This window comes from Pocillopora damicornis, chromosome 2 (assembly GCF_964200805.1).
Source record: "Pocillopora damicornis chromosome 2, jaPocDami1.2, whole genome shotgun sequence".
In the NCBI taxonomy this organism is placed as follows: Eukaryota; Metazoa; Cnidaria; class Anthozoa; order Scleractinia; family Pocilloporidae; genus Pocillopora; species Pocillopora damicornis.
Window position 1 is genome coordinate 30,098,576 of NC_142671.1, and position 23,639 is coordinate 30,122,214.

Consider the following 23,639-nt stretch of genomic DNA (forward strand, 5'->3'; position numbering starts at 1 on the left):
ACTCATATCGAGATCATTTTCCTGATACGGTTCAAATAAAGTCGACGTACATAATAGTGAGCATAAAATCTATTTATAGCACCTGAAAACTTATTTTAGTCGAGAACATTTGTCCCATTACTTCAAAACTTTTGTTAACTGCAACTTTTGACTTGTTCTATTCACCTCGCTCCCGGCTTATTTTATTGCTAGGGACTTGTCCTATAATCAGTTGCAATTTTTGCCTCGAGGGATAGTTAACAATACCGTTAACCTGACAGAACTGTAAGTAAAACTGATAGTAATTTAAAAAAAAAAGAAAAAAAAAAGGAAAGAAAAGAAAAGTTACAGGTCCGATTTAGATAATTAACGATGGTGGTCTTTATCCGCTTGAAAAATTTGCTTATTTCTGCTTCGACGTGATCCGCTATCGGATGAATGTATTCCGTCGTCTTATAGCCGATGGATACCTGAATGGCGATCTTGAATCACCAAGATTTCAAAACAATAGGCAATCTTATCCTAACCACACCAAATTATTTCTGGATACTTATCACGGGCGAAATCACGATTTCAACGCAAACTAGTTCAGTTCATATAAACTTTTGCGCTCGGTAACCCGTCCTTCTACCTGACCAGCAATCAGTACAAAAAATTTCCGTTTCCATGCGGATATAAAGTGGCAAATAATTAAGATAAAAAAATATTAAAAACAGAAGTGAATATGATAGAAATAATACCTGCCTCATCTTATCACTAGCACTTATAGCTCGAATTCAGTAAAGTGGTCAGTAACATGTCTGATCTTGTTACAAGTCTTGTTATCTTCAGCTTAGCAATAACAGTACAAAGTAAATCAGATTAACCCATTTGTTTTTTAATTCTTACGGTTTCCTTCTCACCTTTGCAGTTTCCTGAACAACAACAACATAAAGAACTTTTCCTCTGATCAACTACCTAAAACACATTGGTGGGAATATAAATTTAAAAACCTGTAAGTTTTGTGGCTTAGGAATCTTTCCCCGCTTGAGTTTGTAATTCTACCATATCTAAGGTCTAAAAAAATTCAAGCCACAGATCCTTCTTTATGACGGGGACTATAAATAAAACCATCAACTCTCAATCTTGATAGAAAATTTAGGATACTTTATTTTATTGTATTACAACCTTTTCTTTCACCAGATGTGTTTTAGGCCCCATTTATATAGTCTCGAGTACACGAGACAACCCTTCCCCCACCCCGCGGAGAAAACTTTACCGAGTGTTTATATGAAACTTTACATCTACCAACCCTCGTTCGGCCAGGCCAGGTTAAATTTTTCTTTAGTCTGACTGCAACGTTGTCGATGGCTCTTGATATTTTCATGGTGCTTCTTTTGTAAATGGAAATCAATGCCGAAATGTTGATAGCCTCAGTCGCCTTTAAGTTTTTCTGACCTTAATGTGAGAGTTTGAACAAGTTTTTAGTGTTATTTCTCAGATGATTAAGATCATTTTGATTCGAATGTCTTTTTTGCTTTGGGAACCAAAAAGTTGCTGGAACGAAGAATTCTTTTAAAATCGCGATGACTTTCCAATTCCAGCCTCTGTTTTTGGGAAGGGTCAATCGCCCTATATAGCAAAAGTGACAATGAGCGAAGTGCGCTCAACATAGCCTCAGACCGTTATTTACTTTCACGCGTTCAAAACTTTCTGCGAAGAATAAAATTTGACGTTGATAAGCAAATATCAATTACGCTGATCCGTCACTCAAAGTTTGAAATAACTTTCACTGTCTCAACAACTTTCCGTTATTCAATTGATTTTTTTCGCGCTTGGTTTCGTAATTTGTTTCAGAGATTCATCACTCTGTTGAAGAATCAAACTAAATTAGAGTAACCCTGAATGATTTGTTATGCAACCCGAAAAAAACCTTTGAGATTTCGACTCGTTAAAATTAGTTAAATACATCCATCGACAAAACGAGACGTCTCAACATAAATAAGAGATAAGCAAATGGTTTACTAAGGTCTATCGGGGCCCAGTTCTCAGTTGTGGGCATTTTGGTACCGTGGAGAGGATAACGGGCGGTACGAAACACGTAGGGAGTGAGCTTAAGATCTGTCAAAAAACAATATACTTGCTTCTAAAAGTTTCCCATCAAAAACATGCTACTTTCTGTAGAAGGACCTTTTGTTCTGGTGAATTTCTATGATATCCTTAAGGAAAGAAAATAAATTTTGGCAAGGCCGGCATGGTAATTGATAGGCTAAGAGCATCAAAAGATTTTGATGGGCGGGAAAAAACAGTTAAGCCCTTCACTGGATTTTGATGTGCCATCTGTGTACGAAGAAATCGTTTGCGAACTTGAACTATAACATGGTCTAGTTAATTTGAAGTACAGGGGAATGAATCTATTTTGTTGCCAAAGCAATGAAAACTGTAATTAGTTTCTTAACATTGCAAGTTTTTAGTCTCAAGAAATGAGCGCTTGTGTTCAAATATTTCTGGCTTCCAATGTTAACACTCGTATTGTTTTCATCTTTGGCTGAATCCTAAGAGATTCAAACGCTCCAAACTGAACAATTTAGGACCGTCGAGAAAATAACGTTATCTTTTATGCAGAACCCTAGACTTCAACAAACTGGAGACACTTCCTTCTGACACATTCAAACGCTTCAAGTTAAATGATCTGTAAGTGTTTTGCTCTAAAGCTTAATAAAGTTGACTGTCGCTGACTGTTACGAAAAGTTGTCTCAGTTAAGTCCTAGAACATTCTATTTAACAGTCTAGAACACGAAGTCATCCAGACGTGACCTTCTTGTATAAGAACATTCTGGAACGTTCTATTTCTTCTGTAATTACTCAGATTTAGAAACCGTGTTAACTTATTAAATTTAGTTCTTTAGAGAAGTTTCTAGATCCTTGGACTTTATGTATATAAGAACGATAGTTTCATCGAAAAAGAGAGAGAATTGTGAAGAAGCTTAGTGCCGTAAAGTCGGGAAGTCAACTACGTGGAAACAAATCAGTTTGTTGCTGTTACCGACGATCCTGAGTTTTGTCTAGGAACAACCCTGCTCTACATTGACACTCGTAACACTGACTTAGTTAGATTATTCTTCCTATGTCGTCCTTTTATTCATAGTTTCACCCTCTTTAACTCAAACCTTTCACGAACTTTCTTTTGTGAACATGCAAATGTATACTAACCACCCAATAAACTTGACAACTGAGCAAGTACTTGTGTAAATCCTGCGAGGCGGATTCTCAGAAACACAAGAGTAGATGTACTTGGCCTGCTGGACTCAACAACAAAAAGAGCTGTTCAAGCAGTCAATGAGTTTATGCACATTTGTATGGTAGTTTTTCCCAACAGGAGTGGCATGTTTGCAGTGTAAGCATCAGGAAAATAGTTAAGCATCTTGCAGGCTCTAGTCAGCAGAGAGAATGAAAGTCTTTTCAAATGCTAATGGTATTCAACTTTAATGCGTTTTACAGGTGGCTTGGAAACAACAACTTAAAAAACTTATCTGAAGATCTATTCACTGAGCAATATGAGTTAAAATATTTGTGAGTACTGGTGATTTGGCATCCTTATAAAATAATATTTGTCAAGTTATTTGCTCTAATTTGTCTCTGAAATAATAGCCTGTTAGCTTTAATTTATTCACATATAAACATGACCAGCACTAAAGAAATGAAAAATATGTCAGCGTGGAAACCTCGAATGCGTTAAACACTTCGATAATTTGAAAGGCACAATTCCACTGTAACCTGCAGGCTCAACTATCAAAGATTCTGTTCAAGAGGACAAACAAAGGTGTTTAACACAATGCTTCTATCTTTTAATTATCACTGCTTGTTTAGAGCGTAGTGTTTTGTGGCACGTTACTTCATGAACGTGCGCAATATTCAATATTATCTCAGACTGACTACGAGGTTTTTGGAGCCACTACGTTGTTTAACAAAAATTAGTTGTGGTATATTAGATGACTAGAAAAACGGGTTAAAAAGCAAAAACCGAAGAGTAACTTATTTAATTCCCGGAGTCATTTTGGAAAAGAAACCGCACAAGTACTATAGCGAGGCTGACGCTGACCGCGAGAATAGCGCTCTTTCGGAAGAATAGTTTGCACTTTCATTCTTTAACGCGTACGACATGATGATAATAGTATTCAAGGACGAGAAATTATAATAATATTCATAAACTAAAAGTGAAGGATACGAAGAAAAGTTTGCGCTCTAATTCAGACTTTGTGTTAATAGTAAACTAATAAATGAGACCAAAAATGGGGTTGATGATGGTGGCGGTTTTTATTGCGATTAGATAAGCAGAAAAATCCCTGCACTCGGTTAGTCTACACACATTCGTAACCTTTCCGAACTATATTTCTGTCAGAAGTCGACTACAGTGTCGTATCACCTCGGAAATACACTCACATTGTGCCGAAAGGTACCAAATACAACTAAGAAACTCAACTTTGTGAAGGGGAAATGAAAAGAACAGAAAGTAAAATCTATGATGGAAAGACCTACGTGAAAGCTAGAGTTGTGTGGCCGATCAAAACGACGCCGTTAAAAGTTGTAGTAGAGTTCACGCCTTGATGTGAAATTTGCGATCCCGTTCAGGAGAGCGTGCAATACTAGTTTTAAATCGTTCTTAATTGGAAAGGCGGTAGAAGGGTGAAGCAAAAAAAAAACTTTTAAAATAAAACCGATTACATCAGATTTGATCTCGGTCCTTAATGAGAGGGTTTGGTGGTTTAGCTTAATAGGCAGATAATCTTTTAATCAATGACGGCAGGTCGTTTCCGAGCGAGAGCGAGTCAAATGAAAAGTTGTTGTCAGACTACTGTCAAAGGCTTGGCGCATTCAAACTAAATAACTGTAGAAAAAAAAAAAAAGAGGAATAATGATGAGTTACAAACTGATCCTCACAGGATTTAAGCAATTGTAGATAGTAATGCCCTGTCTAACACAGAATTCTATTTTCAGTCTTCGCCTTCTTCTTTTGCCTCATTTGAAATTTTTTTATGTGAGAATCAATTGATATTCTATTACCGATTTTTTACCCTGAAACTCACCCTTAGTGTATCTTTTGTCAATTTAGATCTTTTTATCGTTTTCGTAATGTAGGCGGTTGAGTGGCAATCGGCTGGAGAAGCTGCCTCCAAAAATTCTTCAAGGATTGCTCGCCTTGGAGGAACTGTAAGTAAAAATTTTGCGATATTTCTTTCCGAAAATCTTGGCAATGAGGACATCTCTTTTTTGTGCATTGCGTTTGTATGCGATCTATTGCTTTCAAGTCGTTCAAAACGTGGTTTTAAAACCTTTCCTTCTTAACTGAACCAGTCGATCATGGATTTTGATCCTTTGTGCCTTTGTGTAGGAGTAGTTCAAAAAGGGACTGTTCAAATTTATATGAAACCGGTAACTGGTATTTCAACAACGTTAATGAAGGAAGTGATTATACTCCATTGCAGAGTTGTTTATCAGTCGAACGTTCTACCGGGTCAATGGGCGTGATTAGGAATGCAGAGCTTTTCTGATTACGAGTTTTGTGGGGTGGTGGTGAGGGGTGAGGGGGGTGGAAAGGGGGAGAGGGGGAGAGGGGGAGACTAAATCCCCGCAAGTTAAAAAAAAGAAGAAACATTTCTGAGCCGTCGATTTTTACCTCTTCCCTCTTTCTCACTAACAAATGGATTCCATTTTGTTGTGCATCTGTTCAACAAGACGTTACAGATGCTGCAAGAACAATAAAGAAGCACAAAAAGCGCAGCAGTTTCTTACTCTTTACTTAAGGAGAACCGTAGCCTTTCTTTATTGTGAGTCACATGACATTGGGCGTGTCATGTTGACGTCATTAACGGACTTCAATAACTTTCCAAAGTTGGCTAAGTATCAGCAAAATAACGTCGAATTATAACCAACTGAATTCACCTGAGCAACTGCCTGAAAAATAGTGCAATAGCCCTTAAAGTGATCATTATAATTATTTTACAATTGCGCCGCCCATACTAGGGCAACGGAGCACACGAAATATGCCAAGTGTTACACAGGGAAAATACGGACGGAAAGCGGAGTAAAAAAAATGGCCACACTGAACGATCCACACCTTGACTTTTTTCAAGCGCTCCAGAATTTGTAATTTGTTCACTGTAACACTTTGGCGATTTCTCTCGTGTTGTATCTGTCTAACGCTCAGGTCTTATGTGATCGATACCAAACTCAGATGAGGCCGAAGGATGTATTTCAAAAACTAGAAACCAAAATTGAAACAGTAGTGGAATGATAAATCCCTTATTCGATGTTAACACATAATACGATCGAACATTTTGTTTATTGCTTGCTTTTTCTTCGCCCTCGCGGAACTCGGAAAATAGTACTACGAAACTCGCACAACACCCGCCCCTATCATAACTGTGTTGAATTGTCGAATAAGGCGGATTTGTTTACAAAAAGTAAAAGCGAAGAAAAATTGGACCGAAAAATGTGATTATTTTCTGAGAGGAATTCTTTAAGTTAGAAATTACAGGGCGGAAGCAAGAGATAGACTCTTACATGAAGACCTATTCACAAGTTTAAGCCAATACATTTCACTTAAAAATAGGTTTCTCTTTTCATTAATGAGATGATTAGATAGAAAACGTGATGAACTAGAACTGAATAAATTCTATCAGATAAGAATTTTTTTACGAAACAGTTATCCAAGATTGAAATGACTGAGTTGACATTCGTCTCAAGATAACTTTCCCAATGTCTTCCAAATAAAGTCGTAGCACACAGTAGGGGAAGAACTTGAAAATATATGTCCCTCGGAAATGTAGTTTGTTATCTGGGGTTCTTTTTTCTTTTGTTTGTTTTCTTATTGATTATCATCTCATTCTACAAATTTTAGGGACTTGTCCTACAATCAGTTGCAGAATTTTCCTCGAGGGATGCTTAGCACAAATACCAAGCTGAAAGAATTGTGCGTAGGACTTTTCTTTGTATTTAAAAAAAGCAGGTCAAACCTAAACCTTTAAAATTATTTGAAAATCTCGCGTATTTCCGCCTGGAATGCGGCTTCATTTGGAATAAATTACAGAATCAAGTGTTATTTTGCGATAGATGCCGCATTAATGTACGAGGTCTTTCTGCCATTATTGTCTTAAAGAAAGGTCTATCAGCTTTAAGCATGTAATAAATATGTCCGTTGAGTCCAGTTGTTTCATACTAGAGATTCTTAATTATATTTGATGTTTTTAAAGACAGACAGAAAAACTTTTCCTGATTTGGTAAAAAAAACTGGTATTTATTGTTCGTTATCTGGTTTGGCTCCTGTCTGGCTCCTAAGAGAAACGTTTAAGGGGCAGGCCTAGCCTATTTTCCAAATAAAATTTATGTTCTTGAAAAGCTAGCTAACTCTTTACCTCAATAAATACTCTAAGGGATTTGTCAAACAACGAAATTCAGCATCTGCCCATGAATGTTTTTGGCAACCTTACCCGGATGGAAAAGCTGTAAGTGGCATTCAGTACAAACTTCACAGCAAAGCAAATTATAATGTACAGTTTTCCATAGAGCTTTAAGTAAATTAATGAATTATGACCATTCTAGAAACAGAGCTTCGCAAATTTAGATTTGTGACTCTTACGAGAAGCGTATCAAAGTAAACTCCATCAGCTCAACTGGCTTTATATAATGCTAACTTTGGTGGAGTTGGTCGTCGAGAACAACTAAAATAAAAGAGGTCAATATTAAATTCAATTGTCTCACACAACCCTTTGCTTCACGTGACTTGTGACTATAATTTTTTCGCTGTGTAACCAGGGAACTCTGTTAAGATTGATTTGTGATGTAAGTGACTTATTATAGTTTGGTGCATTAGTATTGAAAAGTGATGTCATTATATGAAAACGCCCATGTTACAATGAATGTGGAAATGGTACCTTTGGCCTAAATTCTCAGGATCAGGAGTAAACAGTTTATGAACTAAGCAAAAATGGGTAGGACTTTGTAAGTCTTCAAAATAGCTTTGCCAGAACCAATTGGGTTTTATTTCATGCCTATTCGGAGAGAACAAGAACCTTTCCCAGAATCTCAAATTCTATTTCAACTGACTTTTTTTCATTTTATATATCACTCACAGCTTACTCTCCAGTAACAAACTTCAGCGCTTACCAAGGTTCAAAAACCTCTCCGAGTTAAAAATATTGTAAGTGATTCACGTTTGTGATATAACTGGCTCAGTACGTGTCTTGTATAATGAGCATTAATTAAAGGTAACGTTGGCCAAAACCAAAGGATCAGCTTGGATACGGACTATTTCTCTGGCATCTTCTTATGACTTAAAAGTTTGTTTAAGGATGTTAATTGAGTAAAAAGTTAAAAATAAACATCCACTTTGGAAAGAGATGCCATCAACTAAGAATTACCAGAGTACAAATGTTTAAGGTGATAGAACAAAATATAATACAACACATCCCCTACAATACTTTAACAGCACCCTCCCCTTGGGACTTGCTAAGGACCATATGCTAGAAATGATCGCTGATGATTGATGATTAACCCAAATTAAACTTTAACGATCGATTGCTATTTTTATTGAAAAATGAAAAAAAAAATGTTTTAAAATTCTTTAGCGGCTTTCAAAACGATTTCGTCAATATTGAGTTAATTGGGATTTAAATGAAAACACAGGATCTATGAATTCCAGTTTTTCAGTTATATTTTTCTGGCAGCTTTTCTAGATGTTCCAGAAAAGAGATGTTCAAATTAAAAGCTTAGAATTCCAGGTGATGCGACTAGAAATACGAGCAATTACTCGATTGCAAAAGTAAATGGGCGCACGTCCGATCATTCATTTAAATGTCACTGTAGCGTTACCATGGTTTAACCATTGTTTACCTGGTGGCCAGCACAATCCTTTTGGTGAGGGCGTAACACGATGGAACTTATTTGTTCTTGTCACGATGCACGCGTCAACATTTTGGTCCAAATACATTTATGGGATGTTTTTTCAGGAAGTGTTGGAGCACACTGATGAGCAGTAGAACAGTTTGCCGAATACCAAGGCGCTAATACGCTTTCGAAGGAGGTTTCCATAATAAGCATGTTTAACTCGACTGACTTTAATTAAGGATGAAACAGTTTCTGTAATATGAGACAGGGTTCGGGACTAAATTATTCTAGAGTTCCTCAAAAGATTATGCTGAGTCAAGGTTACTTAAGAATCAATAAGTTTCGCAGTCAGCTCTGTGCTGCCAAATATCATTAAGGTCAATAATACCTCCCCCATCAAAGACTCTGTAATTATACCGAGCGTCTGTTGCATTTTGTTGTGTAGATACCTGTATAACAACAGCCTCGTACACCTGTCACCTGATCAGTTCCAAGGCCTGTCCAAACTGGAAGAACTGTAAGTAAATACTCGATGGAAATCATATCTGACTGCACAAGTAACTATTCTTGACCAAATATGTACTTAACCAACTCAGTAGGACGAATAGACCTTTCTTTCCTCCTCCCACCACTTTTGCCCAAAGTTTTGCTAAATTTTGAAGTTAGTGTGCTTTGATTGGATGAACCTCAGAAACCCAAGCAGAATTCTGAAAAAGATTCTTTGTCATCCATCCAAGATAGTAACTGCCACCTCGGATTTCTTCAGAAAAAGACAGAAAAAGAAGAGAATTAGAGATGTAGCAATTCTCTCCCTCACCCCCGAAAAAAATTAACAGATCAGTGAAACAATACTTTTTATAGAAGTCCAAATATAAGCATGCGCTAAGTTTTAACATTTTCAGCGAGGTAACCGCAAACTGCATATCAGTGTAACTTTTACGCATCCCTGGCTGTGAGTTTTTTTTTCATCTTTTTATTATGTTTTCAATATCGGATAGCTTTGAAGATATCGTAGGCAGAGGGCATTTAAGAATCAATGAAGATAAGAAGGAAGTTTGTGTAAATACGTGCTTACCTCTAAATTTTTCTACATATCTGATAATAATGATGTGCCCTCTATGTTGTTCTAGGGCTGTTTACGAAAACAATATTGACTACCTGCCACATGAAGTTTTTAAAGGCATGAAAAACATGATGTCTATGTAAGTATCTGTCTCTAAACTATCCTCTTATTAACGGTAACGAGGTATTGTAAAATTAGTAAGGGTCTCGTGAAGATGCAATCATAGCAATGTTAGGAATCTCAGTTATCTAAGACAAACTCCGCTCGGGAAGATCAAGAGACCCACAAAGCTGCACACCAAAAACATGGACAATCTTCTACCCCCGAGGACAGATGATACCTTATGATCAAAACCATGTGTGATGGACGACGAAATATTTACGATAGTGAAAGTGAAAACAGGCTGACTAAGAGATCATATTTACTAGAGGTAGAGAGAACTACCAAAAGGCAAATCAGACAAAACCTTGGGGAACACCAGGTCTCTTTAACCACCAAAAACAAAATCCTGCTAAGGTATCCCCTTCCAGATTCAAACACTGAGTTTACAAAGACTTCGACCGCGAAAACCTCTTGAGGATAGGTATGACAATACTCATGGGGTTATTTAAATCGGCATCGGCCACGCGGATAGAAATAGATCTGGAACCTAAATAGAGAATGTTTTTTTCATTCTTGATAACTTAACTGTGACTTTGAAGAAGCTCTCAGTAATGTGAAAATTGGTGAAAATACTTATGTGACATTATTGTATGACCCATTGTCTAATGCACGGTGAGGTTCTTTTCTCGTTGCAGAACATTTTGAACAAATGGAAGATATTGCCTTCTATTCTTGGCTAATTTTCTGTCCAGTGTTGTTTTAATTTACGCTTTAATGCTTGTCAGTTGACGCTCTACGCTTTTCATTGTTTCATCGATCTGTAGGAGCTTTTATTTCAACAATATCCGTACCGTTAGCAACGAACAATTCAAAGATGTCGCCCCAAGTATTCGATTCCTGTGAGTATGAGTAAACTGGTAATATTCCAGGTGTGTTCAAACTACTTCGAGTTCAAGGGAAACAGATATTGTTGGTGCGACCTTCACGTGCCGTAAACTTACGGATAAGCGCCCCTCCCCCATTTTAAAGGATGGACAAGTGATCATACCACTGGCCGAATTGCTTAGGCAGGGAAATTGGAGTAAACGATTTTCACATACATACTACCACTGATATACTAGAAGTTAGGATCGGCTTTGTTCACTAATACACAGTTTATACTTTTATTTACGCCCAAATGTTATACCCCTTGGGACGATCATATCTGGTCACAAGAAAAAGTTTGGGAAAAACTTAAGGAAGGGTCCCTCCGCATAAAGTACTCTCTCTGTAATGAGCGACCCATCCTAAATTCGAAATGAGTGCATCAGATACTCATTGCAGTATTAAAAGCATATCAGTATAACAAATAAAGTCATTTTGGCATAGCCTGTGTAAGTATATCGTACACACTCAATGACAAATTGCTCGTCTTCTGTTTTAGTTTTCTATCAAATAGTTGTGGAGAATTGGGCAGGAAAAGGAACAAGAGAGAGCAGAAAAACTGATTAATACATAACGGTAATAGGACTGAGTGGAGTCCAAATCGGTCTGTAATCAGACAAGTGATCAGCAAAATCGGACGACCGCGAGGCGAGAGTCCGATTTGTTAATCACGAGTATGATTAAGGACAGAATTGGACGACAAGAAGTCCTGTTACCAATTAATCATAACCATTTGAATTTCCGAAAAAAAAAAAGCACTTAAAACAAATATCTCCAGTGGAGACAATGTCTTTAGTTAAAAATTCCTCCATTTAGGAAATCCCCCATTTTTCCCTTGGATAAGTGGTTGTTGCTGTGATTATTTTGTCATTTCTGTGATGGGTGGATTAGCTGAGTGGACTTAGTACGATTGGCTGCTTCAACTGTCCGATTACAGGTTTCTGATTGCAGCCAACTGTCCGATGAAACTGTCCTATTACAACTTTACAGAATGATTAGTGAAAAATGAAGCTGCGGATGCACCAATAACATTTCAGGAATTTGTAATGGTTGTGATTAATAGGCTAAAGATGTCGATGTTATCAAGAATTAGCGAGCAAACTTTGCCTGAATTGCTTTCCTTTAATTTGCAGGTACCTCCATTACAACGAAATGCGAGAACTACCGGAGGGTTTCTTCACAAACATGAAGAATCTAATAACTGCGTAAGTCAAGTGGAATGTTCTCCACGCGAGGAGTTTAAAATTGAAAAATTTCATTGGTCGGTGCTCAGTTAAACTGCGCTTACTGTATTATTATTACACTTTCATTTTCTTACAAATTTAGATCCTGTAAGGGATCAAATTTGTCTTTTTTTTCCCTTTTGTTGTTCATCTGAACTCTTTTTATGAACCGTAGGACTGTAGACACCAACCTGATGTGTTGCCATTTGACGAAGCAGGATGCAGATTGCGACTTTGCTTATGTCGACAGCTTCGCCAGTTGTGAAACTTTGTTCAGAAATCGAGCTCCCAGGGAGTGCCTCTGGGTGATTGGAATTATGTCGTTGGTTGGTGCTGTGTTTGTCATCGTGTGGCGGTTGGTGTTTAGGGAGACGAAGAAGAAAAACAAGATACAGTCCATCATGTTGATACATTTGGCTGGGTCCGATGGACTTATGGGTGTCTACCTCATAACTATAGGTGTGGTGGATGCCATTTGGGCAGGAGAGTATTATTTGCATGACTATTACTGGCGTTCAAGTTTGACATGTCAGATAACAGGTGCCATTGCCGTGTTGTCAAGTGAGGTGTCTGTAATGACGATTTGTTTGCTCTCCGCCGACAGGATGAAGAATGTTCTGTTCCCCTATCGGGGAAAGTCCCTTACACTTAAGGTTACGCACCTTTTGTGCTTCCTTATCTGGATTGTTGGTGGCATAATTGCATTTATTCCCACGATGGGCTTCGACTACTTCGGTAGTCGCCAGAAAGGTCATCACTTTTATGGCAGATCAGTTGTATGTCTGCCATTGCAGCTTTCCACAGATAAGCCGTCGGGCTGGGAGTACTCTGTTGCCATGTTTGTGGGTTTAAACTTTACCCTTGTGCTCTTTGTCGTTGTGGCATACGCGATGATAATCTATAAGTCCTGCGCATCAAACAGGCGCATGGCTAAGCAAGGGACCGAAAGAGAGAGGAGAATGAAAGCCAAGGCAAGGGCAGCCGATCTAAGGAGGGAGGCCTCGCTCGCCAAAAGAGTGTTCTTCATTGTTCTTACCGACTGTGTCTGCTGGCTGCCTATTGTGACGATTGGAATGAGGTCTCTCTTGGAAAAATCCTTCCGTACACCTGGTGACCTCGCAGTTTGGATCGCAGTCTTTGTTCTGCCGGTTAACTCTGCCATCAATCCCATTCTTTACACCTTTTCTACCCCACAGGTACATGTACTCTCAACTTGAGCGGTTGGAAAAGTATATATTCAGCCAATAAGTTAAATTTTGCATTTATATCATGTCTCTCAGATCACAGATCACATCTAAATTCGACAAGAATAAATAAGTGAAACACGAACCACCAAGAAGTGTCTCACTGTGTATAATTTTACCGTATTTTATATCAGCTGGTAAACTTGATTTCCGCCATTTCTGAGATCCCTTTGCCCCAGAACTCTCTTCTGTATGTAAAACGTGCACGTTTTAATTGTATCGCACTCGGTTTGAGAGTGGCTGGAAAGCTGCGCAAACGTAGTTTGCATTCCTGGGGAAATCAAAGACTCGAAGGGTTTTAAAACTGGTGAGGAAGCACTATTTACTGATTATAACCTCGTGTTTTGTTTCGATGTATTAAGGTCCGAGGAGTCATCAGAGCCAAACTCCAACCATTGTGGGATTATCTGGTGGCAAAACTCGGCCGAAATCAAGATGTGGAAGGTAATTTTTGACACTTTAAATAATCTTTCATCATTCTGAGGAGTATTTTTCTCGTTCTTTAATTTTTTGGTTTCATGCCATAAAGTTACGTTTTAAACAGTTTTAAGAGCAGATATACCGTGAGTTAATCAATTAGATCGGCTCGTAAGCCAAGAGATACTTTTTGGTTACCCATATGAATAAGAAACAAACAGATCTATGTATTTAGTGGCGCGTGAGCTTGAGTATTTCATTTAAACACATAGGTTGACTCAACCTCAAATGATAAAAAAGACGTTGCCTCATGAATGAATAATTTGTTATTGCTGATGTTTTGTCCGCTTGCTTGTATTTTTCCGTCAGTTCAAGATCAGGGAATAGAGATGAGAGTCATCGAAGAAGGTACGCACCATTCACTTCTCCACAGACTAAAACAAATTTCAGAACGCAATACCTAGCATTAAAAAACCAAGAGCAAAACAGAAAAGCCAAAGAAAAGCATTGTTGTAACTTTGAAGCAATTCGGTTCGACCTTTTTGCCACTATAAGAAACGCGTAAAAAGTAATTTAGCCTCCAGTTTGAAGTTTACAAACAACCACATTTTGAGTCAATTTAATGACTGTAATTTTTGTTTACGTAATATGCTTAATCCTACTTTGACTGATTCTCAATTATTATTTAGTGGAGGGAAGACTTATAGATTTTTTCACCACTAACAATATTTCGCTTTTTGTCATAAAACACTCACATAAAAAATCGAAGTGGGCTAAGAACATCGGAGACTTAATCGGCTGAGTCCAGTGCACCACATTTTTGATGTTACCACATTTTGTCGTCATATGTTATCTATGAATAAACAGACGCACGGAAATATAGGTTACTCGTTTGATCGACCGTGAAAAGTTTTCATATAATGGTTTTAATAAGGTATCAAAGCCACAAAGAGATATTCGGAAAGAGTAAAAGCGGAGCGTAAATGATTGAGGACGGAGAAGTTACACGATGCAGTTACCAAATGCAATAAGCACGGTATAGTTCGTTTAACAAATTTGGCGATTTGGCCAACTACAACCACCTGAGGAAACACTTTTTAACCTTATTCCCTTTTTGTGTTTCTTTTATTGAACACAGTACAAAACCAAGAGGAAGTGGGGAGCATTGACGATAGTGAGGATGAATCGCAAGAAGAACAAGGAGATGGTGAGCACCATGCAGGATCAGGCGAAGACAATGAACAACCTTTTGAATCCCAGAGGGTTGAACAAGAACAAGGAAAAGAAGAAGCGACTGAACAGCAGGAAGTTGAACGTGAACAAGACGAAGAACGAAAACAAGGCCCAGAAGAAGCGACTAAACAGCAGGAAGTTAAACGTGAACAAGACGAAGAACCAGAGCGAGGCCAAGAAGAACCCACTGAACAGCAGCAGGTTGAATCTAAAAGAAACGAAGGACCAAAAGATGACCATGAAGAACCAACTACAGAGCAGGAAGTTGAACAAGATCATTAAGCAGATTCAAAGGGAAACAAAGAAGTAAGTGAGACGCAACGAGAAATACAGGAGCTAAATGAAGCCGATGAAAAACCTGAGCGAAAGCTGAAAGGAGACGACCAGGAATCCAAACAACAGGGCACTCAACAACAAGTAGAAAAAGAACCGAACGTCGACCATGCAGGGCCTGATGAGCTAAAGGATGCAAGTAAAGAGAAGAACAAGTCGAAAAGAAATGAAAACGAAAGTGAACAGCAACAAGAGGAAAATGAACAAGATGAGCAGGAGAAAGAAGAAAACCCTGAAGAAACCGAAAAGCAGCAAATTAATTGTGATCAAGAAGAACGAGAACAAGACCATAAGGATCCTAAACTCGAGCAAATTGGACAAGAAAAACCAAAAGGAGACGATGAAGATTCTAAGAAAGAGCAACTGGATTATAAACAACCAAAAGAAGACCATGAAGAACCTATGAAAGACCAACTGCAGCAAGAAAAACCAAAAGGAGAGAATCAGGAACCTAAACAAGAGCAACTGGAAACTGAAAAGCCAAAAGGAGAGTATGAAAAACCCAACCAAAAGCAACTGGAAGACGAGAAGTTAAAAGGAGCATATGGGGACTCCCCACAGCAGGCTGATGAGTCCGCGGAAGATAAATCTTCACGACAGCAGCAGCTGATTGCAGACGAAGGTATGTTTTGCCACCCTCCATTTTTGCCAAAATTCAAAGTTTTGGAGCATTAATTTCTCGTTCATCAGTCTGGGTAGAGGAAATACTTCTTCATTACTCCAAAACTCTTGGTTATTTGTTTTAGGCGACAATGTTAACTAAAGTATCATGATAATGAGTTGCTTTGTTATTCAACAGGAGATTACGAAGAAGATGATGCGGTACTGGATACACGTCTGTAATTGCTAGCATTGACTCATCAAGTCCTTTTCAGTTCTAGTTATCGTTTTAGCAATAGAAAGGTTACATACCGTTATATTGTGAAAATAATGCATTTATTTAACCAAGAGCCTTAGAGGATAACTCATATAAAGTATTACAGTGATTAGTGCGAGCCCGCAATGTTTGTTTTCATTTTCTGATAGTCTGAGTTGTCGTAGACAAGTCAAACAGCTACAGGAGAAAGGAAGTTAGTATGGTATGCTAAATAGATAATCGTGAAAGCATATTTACGGTCGTGTTGCGTTTCCAGTGTCGTCAGAAGTTCCGAAACTGATTTTATTTCAATATAATTAGGTTTATTAGTACTTATAAACATGATTTAACTATTTACTCAGCATTCAGTTGCATCTATTACTGATTATTATTTTATTTTCAGTCCTAGCATGTTATGTTCCTAGTAGGTGGCTTAATTGTTTTTACAATGCTACGCCACTAATCGTATTTACTCCACTGCACACATATATCAATTGCACAGGTCAGATAATGTATTTTCATCTGGCTCCTTTATTTATTCACCTTTGTTGTTAACTTACGATTTAAGTTAAAATTTGGTAGGAGCTTGCACAAAAATAGAAAAAAAAACTATCACAGGAGTGAAACCCAAGTGCGAATGTTATAAAAAGTGTGAAACGTTTCATAATTTATTGTCAAGCCATTTAATGTCTAATTAAAAAAATATACATAAAAAATTTCAGCTCACTTTTTTTTGTCTTCTAATAATTGAACCATCCTGGAGTTCAATAGTGTAAAGAGTATCTTATAACTGGAAAATCACCTTTGATGCTGGAAATCAATTCAGTTGCTGCAGAATTGTTCAAAATAAGTTGAATCAGATTGTCAGTTGACTGATCAACCTATAACGTGAGCTCCAGGGAAAGGTTGAAATTCAAGCACAGAAATGGTAGGAGAAGTTGTAAAGATTCCATCAACAAGCTTTCTTGTATCTCCATAAATTTTGAATGAAGATCATGCACTGTTGTCTCCTTGAGTCAGTGACAATCCCTGGCTTAATGTTACTACTACCACCAGGATCCCGCTCTTCCTCACATATATATATATATATATATATATATATATATATATATATATATATATATATATATATATTGTAAGCGCTAATATATGTCGCAGAGTTTGTCTCGTATTTTCTTTTGGGAAGAAGCAACGAGGAACCCGTATTAATAAACTGATATAGTTTTTGGGTTTGGTGGACTCGTGGGCAAAAAGAAAAAATTAAAAAATGTTTAAGAATATATTTATTACTTTCGTTGGCGCAGTAGGCAGCGCGTAAGTCTCGTAATTCGTTGCAGAATGAAGGTCATGAGTTCGATATTCTCACAAGGCACTTCTTTTCATTTTTTTTTTATTTTTTATTTTAAACAGAACTGCTTGCCACAAACCATGATAAGATACACGGCAAATTTTTTATTTTACTTGCGGTAAAATAATTGAGAAGTCCTGCAAACGAATTCTGGCCTCAAGATCGATCCCATGAACGATTTTCAGGTCACGCGGCTGACTACCAAACCTCATGAAGGTTTCATAGAACTTATATTACAAGGATCATACTTGAGGTAATTAAGCAGGAAAAATTGAAAGGTATCACTTCAAAAGCTTGCGTGTAATTATCTCTTACTCCCCGGACTTCACTGTCTGGTTTCCACTCCCCCACAAAATCGAACGGCCGGTTTGTTTTGTCTCTCACCTGTATTGAGCGATCACTTAAAGTTTAACTACTCAAAGTCGATGTTAGCACTATTTTTGAGCGAGTGTTGGTGGTCAATTTACGGCATGAAGTGCCTTTATTTATCGTTTTTTTAATATCCAGGTTTTGGGACTTTCGCCTCGCTATTCCCCATGGCTGACCTCATAATGCAGGTTTGACAGTACTTATTAGCGCGACACAAAACCAAAGTGATAATCAGCCGAAGTTACCGCGGCATAAGGAAAAAGAGAGTTCGTTTTATCTTAGACCGTAGGTTAACAGTGTGGCGTGAGTCTTATGATCTGCATCACTGGTTTTCTTTTAGCTAGAGTTGTTCATTGATATGTCTCGAACAATTCATAAGCCCAACTTATTACACAGTGAAAAAAAAAATGATGCAAGTCTTCTTTCTTACAAACTACCATGTATCCTAATTGGAAAGCTAATCGGTGCATCAAATTTGTGAGAAACAAAAACTCCGCATGAAAATGAGTGTATTGTTTAGTGAGCTGAATAACTTTGGTTGGTTTATAAATGAATGAAAATTGCTGCTTAAATTAAGCAGCCACTTGAGACTCAAAAACTGTCTATGTCCCGTCCTGTCAAGCTTTCGCTGGACAGGCCACGTACTAATCAGAAATCTAAATCCTGTACTTTGAGCGTTGAAAGAGATGTTTTCCCTGATAAATATGATGCAACTGTTTTTCAGCCAACTGAAAACTACGATTCGAGGTGGTACTTGAAGCACTGTTGCACTGGCTAGACAGCGCTGACCTTGATGGAAAATATCGACCTCCTTCGGATTGCAGGTCTTCATTGGCCCCCATAGCTACGACAGAGATTTTTGGCACCATCGGCTCGTCGGGTTTCTTCGTAGTCCTCTCCGGGCCGGCACCGAAATGAAAAGAAGAGTCGGGGGACATTTGCTCCGCATAAATGGCTATTATTTTAGTGAGAAAAGACACTGATGGGGAATTAAAGACACTGAAATGCAAATACCAGCTGTACTCGTCGTCCACAGCAGCATTCTCCGAAGTTTTTGGCGAAGGGCACGAAAGATCATGATTGCATGTTATGGAAATCTCTTTCGATTTCCGTCCAACAGCAGAATTTGGCGGACGCAACTTTGTGTAGATATTTAGACTTCGCCGAATTGTGTCCGCTCGAACGGACGTAGCATTTGACACTGTATGTATCACCTGGCGCGTTTGTCCTTTAGAATTTGCGATTGCTTGTCTTTCAATAAAAGATTTTTTAGCGTCGAATGAGCAACTGAGTGCACTGATGCCGTCTGGGTTAGCGTTATCCGCCCCCCTGTCTAATTCTGTTGTGGCCAATTCTAATTCTTCCTCCTTGCGTGATATCGGGTGTTTCATAATTCTCTCATGTCACGCATATTTACGGCGGCGGGCATACTGAGACTTTTCCTTGTGTTTGGTGTCTACAGGCACTAAACTTGCACTTGAAACTTTTCTAGGTGAGCTCGTCTTTCTTTTTAAGACCCTTTCGTGGTTTGAAGATGATTTCTCGCCGTTTGAAGAAGGAGTCTTCTTTGTAAGAATGCGTTTCTTTTGAATAATCCGGGGATTAGATTGTTTCCTCTCAGCAGAGTTGCTAATCGCAGCTTATTTACTTTCCTCGACACCTCGACCTTGCCGCTCCAAGATTTCTCTTCTTTTACGCTCATAAAATCCAAAAAATTATTCACCTGAATATTTGTTGACGCATTCCTGTCAGTCAACAGGATAGTCGCACACTCTTCATTCCCCAGTCGTTCTGTCTTCGAGATTTCGCACATCTATGTCAAATTGAAACTTATTCAGCTCGCTAACTATAAACTCCACTAAAGTGGCGTTACCTGTGCGAACGGAGTGCATGACTGGAGTGCTTCCGTCGTCATTATGTAGGTTCAAATCAACGTCCTGTTTAGCGACATTAACCAGTAGTCTAACGATATCTTCTCTGTCGTCGATGCAAGCCCCAGACAGCACATGTCGGCCCTTTTTTATCAACGATGTTTACATACGCACCGTGCTGCAACAAGAGTTTGAGTAAGTTGTTACGTGTGCGACATTTCTCGTCAGGTAACTGCGCAGCATGCATAAGAGGAGTCAAACCCTGTTCGTCCACAAAATTCAGGTCAACTCCGCTCTCGATAAGAGTGTCTAAGAGAAAATTTTTTTGAGCTTTGATCTCTTGTCGGTCCAATATAGCGCTCTTCTTCGATACAGTTGCTACACTGAATAGCGTCAAACGAAGCAGAAAGCTGTATTGCCCAATGCAACTAGTCGCGGTTAGTTAACCTTTGACGACTAAAGATCTAACAGATAGAAAATAACTTTTTAGCATTCAGGGGCTGAATACCTCTAACCAAATGATAGAAAACTCAAAAGAAGTAATTATAAGCATGTCAGACGAAAGAGCCAAACAGACGAAACTGGAATCCAAACGCAATTCAAGATGGCTGCTTTATTTTCCTTTTAAGCTTTAAACACAGACTGCATTTCACAAAATTTAACTGAGTCGTGCTGTGCCATAACTTATGACTTATCTACCTTGAGAACAACTTAAATAGTTCCTTTTGAATATCACTCTTAAAGAAGGAATAGAGAACTGGATTGACAGCAGTGTTGGCAATCAGCACCAGATAAACCATATATCTGAGCGTCCCAGCGAAGGGACATAAATTGGTGAGAAAGCAGAGACAGTGGTAATTCCCTCCGAGGTACGTGATATTGAAGGCGGTCATCACCAATATGATCAAGACGGTGGAACTCCTGTGTTGCACTCTGAATACTGCAGGTGGCTGGATGTTCTGTCCACTCATGTTCATAGCATGGTTGTTGCGGACTTGAGCAATCAGTTCCCTGGTCTGTCGGTTGACTTTCCAGGTAATGCGAAGGAGATGAGAAGTTGCAGTAACAAAGATAACGAGGGGCAGAATCTGGAAAATGAGCACTCGGGATATTTCCACGAACATGGTAAATGTCGGATTGTGATTGTAAGTGAAGATGGAAGGCAAAAAGAAGAATAGAAATGGGCCATTCCAAACCGTAATAATCATCACCCAAACAGTTTCTTTCATCATGTAAGACATGTGCCACAAAGGCTTTGTGATGGCAAGGAAGCGGTCGACCGTCATGGCGAAGAGATTGGTGTTGGAGCAATACAAGAAGGCGAAGCTGACTCTGAAAAAGAGACCAGCATGGGTGAGGTCGACTGTGTAGAAGAATTTGACGCCCAGGTTTTGTCCTGATGAAGTGAATCACAAGACCGTTTCCAGTCACAGTGACTAAAATTAGGACCCATCCACTCACCCAAAACCATATATCAGGCATGTCAACTGACCAAAAAAGAGCAAACAAAAATAATAGATATTTTGAAATATGAGGGAATCTCAAGATCTTGCCATTTGTTTGATCATTTCGTTGCGGAGAATCATAGGAAAATAAATTTTTCCAAATTTTTGTCATGGTTCTTACTTCAGCTGTACATATTGAATACCAAAATGAGTGGAGCGGACTAAATTCTGCGTAAGAACCGCTAACTACCCGCTGATCGCAAAAGCTCAAAAAACAAATTTTTTTTAGAAATAAGTGGAATGTTCTTCTAGAATAAAGTAATTCCAAGTGTGTTTAATTTGGGGTTTTGCACAATGTTATAGTTAGCATTATCAACGAGGTATTTTCAGCCGTATCAAAATTAGTCCATGGTTACTAAAATCAGTCCAGAGTAAATTTGGGAATCATACATAAAGGTTTGAGTGTATGGAAGGCGTTTGAATCTAGCAATTCGGAGATTACAAACTGTGGTGTAAAGATGGAGCACCGAAGATTAATTTTTTGGATTTACATCATTGAGGTTTTTTTTCAAACAACAGGGCATTTTGCCCGCAAAAAGCATTGGTTCTGATTATGCTTAAGCCTACCTGATATCAAAATTTGACAGAAATCGAGTATAGAGGCCTTTCTGCAATGCTTTTAATCACCGTGCGCAAGCGTGGTTCTGCATGCATGATTGTGTGTCAGTTTTGAGCAGAAGTTCATGTCGGTAACAGATTAGGCTAATTCATTTCAGTTTAAAACGAACTTTTTACACAACCCTGGAACGCCTTCAGTTGTTTACATATCAAAAAGGAAGCCTTTATCGTCACTTTGTTCTTGAAAAAAACCTACCTGCTAATGCTTTTGATTGAAAATTTGGCTGATTTCTGTTGTTAACTGCAAAGTTTCGCCATGCGACTAACTCACGGCTTGTGGCGGCTAATTTCGCACTTTTTGGGGGCATTATCAAGCGAGCTTTACGGAAGTCGGCTTACTGTGATTTACCCTCTCGCTATCATGGAAATTTCGTTAGTTAAGTTGCATCTTAGTGAAAACCAACGGAAAATCGTAAAAACGCAAACGACTACCGAAGGTGATTAAAGTTTTCTTTGAAACGCAATTGCGCGCGGTGTTCCATTTAACTAAGTTATTGAACTGAGTACTTGCAGTTTTTAATAAACTGTTAATTGATTTTTGCTGTATATGGAAAATGACAAAATGAAGTAAATGAGTGCGAATGAGTGCGAATGAGTGCGAATGAGTGCGATAAATTAAAATCTGTGGCGTCATTTTTTGAAAGCAATCGGAACACAGAGCAAATTGACCGTCATGTAGAGCGGTTTAACCAAAATTTTTCGTCTTTTCGATTGAAGGTTCAAGATGCAACCATACCTTTAGAATCTATCCGTCAACTTTCCTCTTTGAACTTGATTGTCTTAATCATTCTTACACAGAGGGACGTGTTCCTAAGACGCTGCAGATCTGTAATTGACACCATTATGATATACCTAGTTGCTATCTTCAGTCGAATTTAAAAAAATGCGGTGTTTCAGTTTTGGACGGTCCACTTGAAAAGAAAAATTGATCAGAATAACAACCAATGTCGGTTTCAACCTTAAATGCATGAGTAGCACATGAAAATCTAATGCATCATTGACTGAAAGTCGCCACAACAAGTTCATTCTAGAATTGACCTTCATTTCAATGCAATCTGCCACCTCTGTGGCGTCTTTTCGATCATCGTAAACAGTTTTCTTAATTTTCAAGGTTTATTTTCACCTGTCATAAATAACCTTTCACTTATTTCCTTTTGTTTATCACTGAAAAAAGTTTGGTTATCTCGTTCTCCTCGTCAAGAAAGAAATGCATTGAACCCAACAAAATTACGAGCTTTGTTCATTGACAGTTCAGTGAGGAAACGATATAGTCAACAATGATATCAATTCACCACGTAATAATAAAACAATTTTTTTGTGTTTCTTTATTATGGTGCTCGTTTCGAAATACTTCACTTCCATGTTAACTATCGATTATCAAAACCGGCTGTATATTTTAAGTGAATTCTGTTTAGGCCTTCCAAGGTGAGCTCGCCGTCCGCTTTCCAGGTAATTCACTTTAAAGAAATGATGACGTTTACTTTTCAATTAGCTCGGACTCAAAGCACCAATCGGGTAAGCTGTCTCTATGGTCATCTCACGGTCTTTGTTTTGACAGCAGCTGTGTCTTATTTCTTTAGAAGCCGACATTTTTATCTCTCCTGATAACAACTGCAACTTAAATTTGCCAACTTCGCTGTTGCATGAAAAGGTTTGATTAATATGCAGCTTTGCTTTTAATTTTGCCGC

General features: G+C 38.3%; 1 protein-coding gene and 2 pseudogenes across 2 annotated transcripts; 1 reads left to right on the forward strand and 2 right to left on the reverse strand.

Moving 5' to 3' along the window:
• Positions 1-15,337, forward strand: LOC149050783 (G protein-coupled receptor GRL101-like). 2 transcript variants are annotated; one of them, XM_089198289.1, is made up of 12 exons: positions 1-973; positions 2,584-2,652; positions 3,460-3,531; positions 5,098-5,169; positions 9,290-9,361; positions 9,975-10,046; positions 10,834-10,908; positions 12,067-12,138; positions 12,332-13,352; positions 13,763-13,844; positions 14,187-14,225; positions 14,956-15,337. In XM_089198289.1, exons 6-12 carry the CDS (start codon positions 10,027-10,029, stop codon positions 15,330-15,332), a joined length of 1,686 nt encoding a protein of 561 aa, XP_089054415.1. In that variant the 5' UTR covers positions 1-973; positions 2,584-2,652; positions 3,460-3,531; positions 5,098-5,169; positions 9,290-9,361; positions 9,975-10,026; the 3' UTR covers positions 15,333-15,337. The 2 variants fall into 2 exon arrangements, with proteins under 2 accessions (XP_089054415.1, XP_089054416.1); XM_089198290.1 differs by lacking the exons at positions 1-973; positions 2,584-2,652; positions 3,460-3,531 and having other exon boundaries at positions 5,085-5,169.
• A 3,267-nt stretch (positions 15,338-18,604) lies between these two features.
• On the reverse strand, positions 18,605-20,508 carry LOC149050784 (uncharacterized; annotated as a pseudogene).
• LOC149050785 (uncharacterized) lies at positions 20,409-21,381 on the reverse strand (annotated as a pseudogene).
• Positions 21,382-23,639: the final 2,258 nt, after the last annotated feature.

What these genes read in the sequence shown, in the direction of transcription:
- LOC149050783 (XM_089198289.1), top strand. Translation starts at nt 10,027, where the DNA reads ATGAAAAACATGATGTCTAT. An exon ending in GCCCCAAGTATTCGATTCCT is followed by an intron (nt 10,909 to 12,066) that starts GTGAGTATGAGT and finishes TTTAATTTGCAG; the next exon opens with GTACCTCCATTACAACGAAA. An exon ending in GATGAGAGTCATCGAAGAAG is followed by an intron (nt 14,226 to 14,955) that starts GTACGCACCATT and finishes TATTGAACACAG; the next exon opens with TACAAAACCAAGAGGAAGTG.